General features: G+C 53.4%; 1 protein-coding gene across 1 annotated transcript; it reads right to left on the bottom strand.

The window, feature by feature from the left end:
* Nucleotides 1-1,729: 1,729 nt before the first annotated feature.
* On the bottom strand, nucleotides 1,730-2,923 carry PG998_003006 (uncharacterized protein; the record flags this gene model as incomplete). Its single annotated transcript, XM_066869824.1, has 2 exons — nucleotides 1,730-2,055; nucleotides 2,122-2,923. 2 exons carry the CDS (start codon nucleotides 2,921-2,923, stop codon nucleotides 1,730-1,732), a joined length of 1,128 nt encoding a protein of 375 aa, XP_066733574.1.
* Nucleotides 2,924-3,792: the final 869 nt, after the last annotated feature.

The raw sequence follows: 3,792 nt of genomic DNA, 5'->3' as shown, positions 1-3,792 counted from the left end.
ATACGTGGCCTGTGTGAGCTCGGTGGCCGACTACGGATCCGTGCTCTGGTTCGGGCGAAGAGGCTGCCAATCCCTGTGGGAACAGTACCAAAGGGTCCAGAACCGAGCACTGGCCATGATCACGGGAGCGTTCCCCAAATCACCGACCAAGGCGCTGGAGATCGAGGCGGCTCTACTTCCGCCGGAATGCAGGCATACGAAGCTCGCATACCAATATGCACTTCGCTTCACCAAGCTACCCCACAACCACCCCGTCAAGCAAGCCTTTACCAACAGACCACGAAACCAACCCGCTCTGGGGAACTACAACCACGGCCTTTCTCAACCCTCAACGTCCTACCCCACACAACTTCAGTCCCTCATTGTCTTGCTGAAGAGTCTTTCGAAGTCACAAAACATAGAGAGGACAGACCAATCTTGGTTCCCGCCATGGTACAGCCCACCCCTGCGCCCGGTTATACTCAGCGTAGGGAAAGAAGAGGCAGCGAAGAGACATCGTGAACTCCTTCGAACGATCCCGCAGCACACAGCCATCATCTACACGGATGGCTCTTTCGACGCCCGAGGGAAGCTAACGAGGTCCGCAGCGGGCCTCTGTTCCTTCGCCCCGCACACGAGAGTAGCCAAATGCTACTTGTGGAATCTGGGCCCAGGCCTCCGGATTGCCGACGCAGAGCTCACATGCATACACAAAGCCCTGCGAATTGCCCAATCGTGGAACGCTCCCTGCTCCGCCAGACGCAAGGAACTAGCTACCTGGCCAGGCAAGTGAACAGCATTGCAGAATCTCTCCAACATCCTGTCCAGCTCCATTGGTGCCCGGCGCACTGTGGGATCCGGGGTAACGAGATTGCCGACAAGCTAGCGAAGAAGGGGCTTCAGAAGCCTCTTCCACGACACGATCGGCAAGATCAGCTCGTATCTCTCAGCTGGCTAAAGAGCCAGATCCACCAAAAGGTGAAAGAAAGATGGAAGCAGCTGTGGGACCTCGAAGAACAGAATGAAGACCACGGCCGACGTGTTCACGGTCTGGGGAAACAGTACCGATTACTGACCAGAAAGCCACCGAAGTTTGCAATGAAGCCCTTCGACTACTCTGGATTTCCTCGGAGTGTTACGTCCGCGTATCTCCAATTGCGCACAGGCATCGGACATATAGCAACTTACTTACATCTCATAGGGAAAACCGACTCCGATGTCTGTAGGTATTGCGGCAGAACGAGACAGACGACAACACATCTCCTACTCTACTGTCGGCACTTCAGCAGACAGCGACAGCAACTACGGAGGCAGCTCGTGGGGCTCCCTCTCACGACTAGCGTTCTTTTTACCACCATGCGTGGAAGGGGAGCTCTGCTCTCGTTTCTACGGGAAACAAAGCTTCCCTTTTGCTAACTACAACGAACTGGCTGTGCATGGACAGCAAGTTGAGCGATGGAATTTCCCGATTTTACTCTCCTGGGTTTAATGGAGTAAGCCCTCTTCAGGGCTAGGTTTGTCATAGTGTCTGTCATAGCTAGGTAGCTGCATACGGACAATAAACTTGATTCAAAAAAAAAAAATACGGTCACCCAACCATCGTATGCGAGTTGGTGACATAGTACCCATCCCCGCAAAAGCAATTATCTCGAGTTATGGTGGCTCGAGGTGGAAGCGTTCGCAAGGGATGCGGCACTCGTCCCGACGGCCCCGTCTGCATTCTTGTAAAAGCCAAGACATTCCGTAAGAACTATCTCCAAGTCAGCCACCAAGTCGTTAGGGGAGGAGCAGGGTACCGCCTGTAGGGATAATATATACTCTCAATGATGGGTTCTTCCCAGACGCCGTACTCATAGTCGACAAGGCCATGTCGCTCAATGACGTCACAGAGCCGCACAATCTCTTTTCCCATTTTCTTCAGGTTCTCCTCGCTCACCAGTGTTTGGCCTCTCTGGGATGGAATACCTGAAGCAACCATGTCTTTTTGCTTCTGTAGTAGAGCTAGCCATGCATGGTTGAAGTCATGCCAGAGCTTGATGCGGTCATGGTGCAATTGGGGATTATCGGCAGCTAGACCTGAAGAGAATATTATTTGGTTAGCATAAGGTGCTGCGTGCCACAGGATGGACCCTCAAAACGTACCCAATTCGGCCACCTTGGAGAGCAACCAGTCGGAAACAGTTAAGAGCGATTCGCTAGCCGAAACCAAGACGCCTTTGCGGATGTTGGTAAAGATTTCCCTCAAGGCCGTCTGGTACTGCTCGTAGGCTTCACCCATTTCTGTAGAATTAGAATAGTCCTGCTCCTCCATGACCTGGTCTGGCGCGATAGCTTGCTGTGACATTCCGCTCATTGACAAAATGCTGTTCGCGTATTGGTGAAGCATTACGCGCTGGTCTGCCGGGATTTGTTGATATACCCCCAAAGTGCTCGAAGACGTTGCTTGGGCCTGGATGACAGGCGCCGCACCTGCGTTGGTTGGCTGGCTCGGGAAATAAGACGCGGCCACATCCGTTGGCATCATCTGCAGAGCTGCAGGTTGCCAAGACGGGAATTGTTGACTCGTATCGTAAACGGTGTTCTGTGCGCTCGTCTGCGGGACGTTGTACATCAGAGAGGGATTGTATACGTTAAGATTTTGTGTTTGTCGTGTATCCTGACCATATTCGGACTGGTATGGCATTATGCTCTGTGGCATCGCGGTCGAGAATACCGCAGCCGGCTCCTGATAGTGATCGCTGTAGGCAGCCGTCCCGCCCATGCCTTGAGCCGTCGATGGGGACGTGTTGAGGGGCGCAGGCCGATACCTGTCTGACGCGTCTGCGCCTGTGCCGGCACCATACAACCTTCGTTGCGCATTGGCATCATGAACCGAATATCTAGGATTAGAAGTAGCACTGAAGGGTGGTTCGTTCTGCCTCCTCCTTCGCGCGTTTTCGTACATGTCACTGTTATTAAGGTTGTCAGACGCCGGCGACTGCGATCCTAGCCGAGGCGCCTCCAGAGATTGGGCGGGATTAGAGTATAGCAAGGCCAGTTTGCTGTAACGTTCGGTCACGCGACTAGGCCGCGTAGAGCTGCTTCCAGATTACAGTGGAGTTACAGAGGACGACGGTTCTAAGCGTGAGAGGGCGACGGACGGCGAGATGGTTGGTGTACAACGGAGGTTGGGGTGATGATGTCGAACCGCGCGAACAGTTCGTCGGGATCTTCTGGGTCGATGAGCTGCCGGAACAAGGAGTAGCTGGCCAAGTCGAAAAAGCGTCAGTCGCAAGATGGTAGTGTTACTTTGAAAGCTCTGGGGGTTTGGGCGGGTATATAAGCTTGGGGTACTTAACTATACGTGACTACGTCTAGATCTTGGCACCCACAGCTTGTCGCAAAAGGCAGCAGGACGCGACTTAGGAGGTAGCCAAGGGCAGCCAATTACAGCATAGTCCCGGGACCTCCAGCCTTTTTGTCCACTCGCCCGCATTGATATCGCCTCTTCCTGTCATTTCCCCCTGACTCATACTCCAGTCAATGGCGGAAATTCCTCACCAGCATGCGCAGCTGCGCTTCGCCTCTTTCCCCCAGGACACGCAGCTGATACTCGAACGGTGTCGCCCGAGGAAACCATAGGCGTCCTCGCCGGCCAACAGCTTTTCAGTGATCCTTACTTGGCGATAGTATATGTGAATACCTAGCCCACAAATCATCTGTTACGTTGGGGAGGACATTTTGGAGAACACCTGGCCCCGCGAATTGCTGCCAGAAGTCCTCGTCGAATGACACTAGCAAGTGTATTCTAAATTCTGTTCTGATAGAATCATT

This window comes from Apiospora kogelbergensis (assembly GCF_038363985.1).
Source record: "Apiospora kogelbergensis strain CBS 113332 chromosome Unknown utg000002l_segment0_segment0, whole genome shotgun sequence".
In the NCBI taxonomy this organism is placed as follows: Eukaryota; Fungi; Ascomycota; class Sordariomycetes; order Amphisphaeriales; family Apiosporaceae; genus Apiospora; species Apiospora kogelbergensis.
The sequence above is the reverse complement of the archived record's forward strand: the minus strand, read 5'-3'. Positions and strand labels throughout refer to the sequence as shown.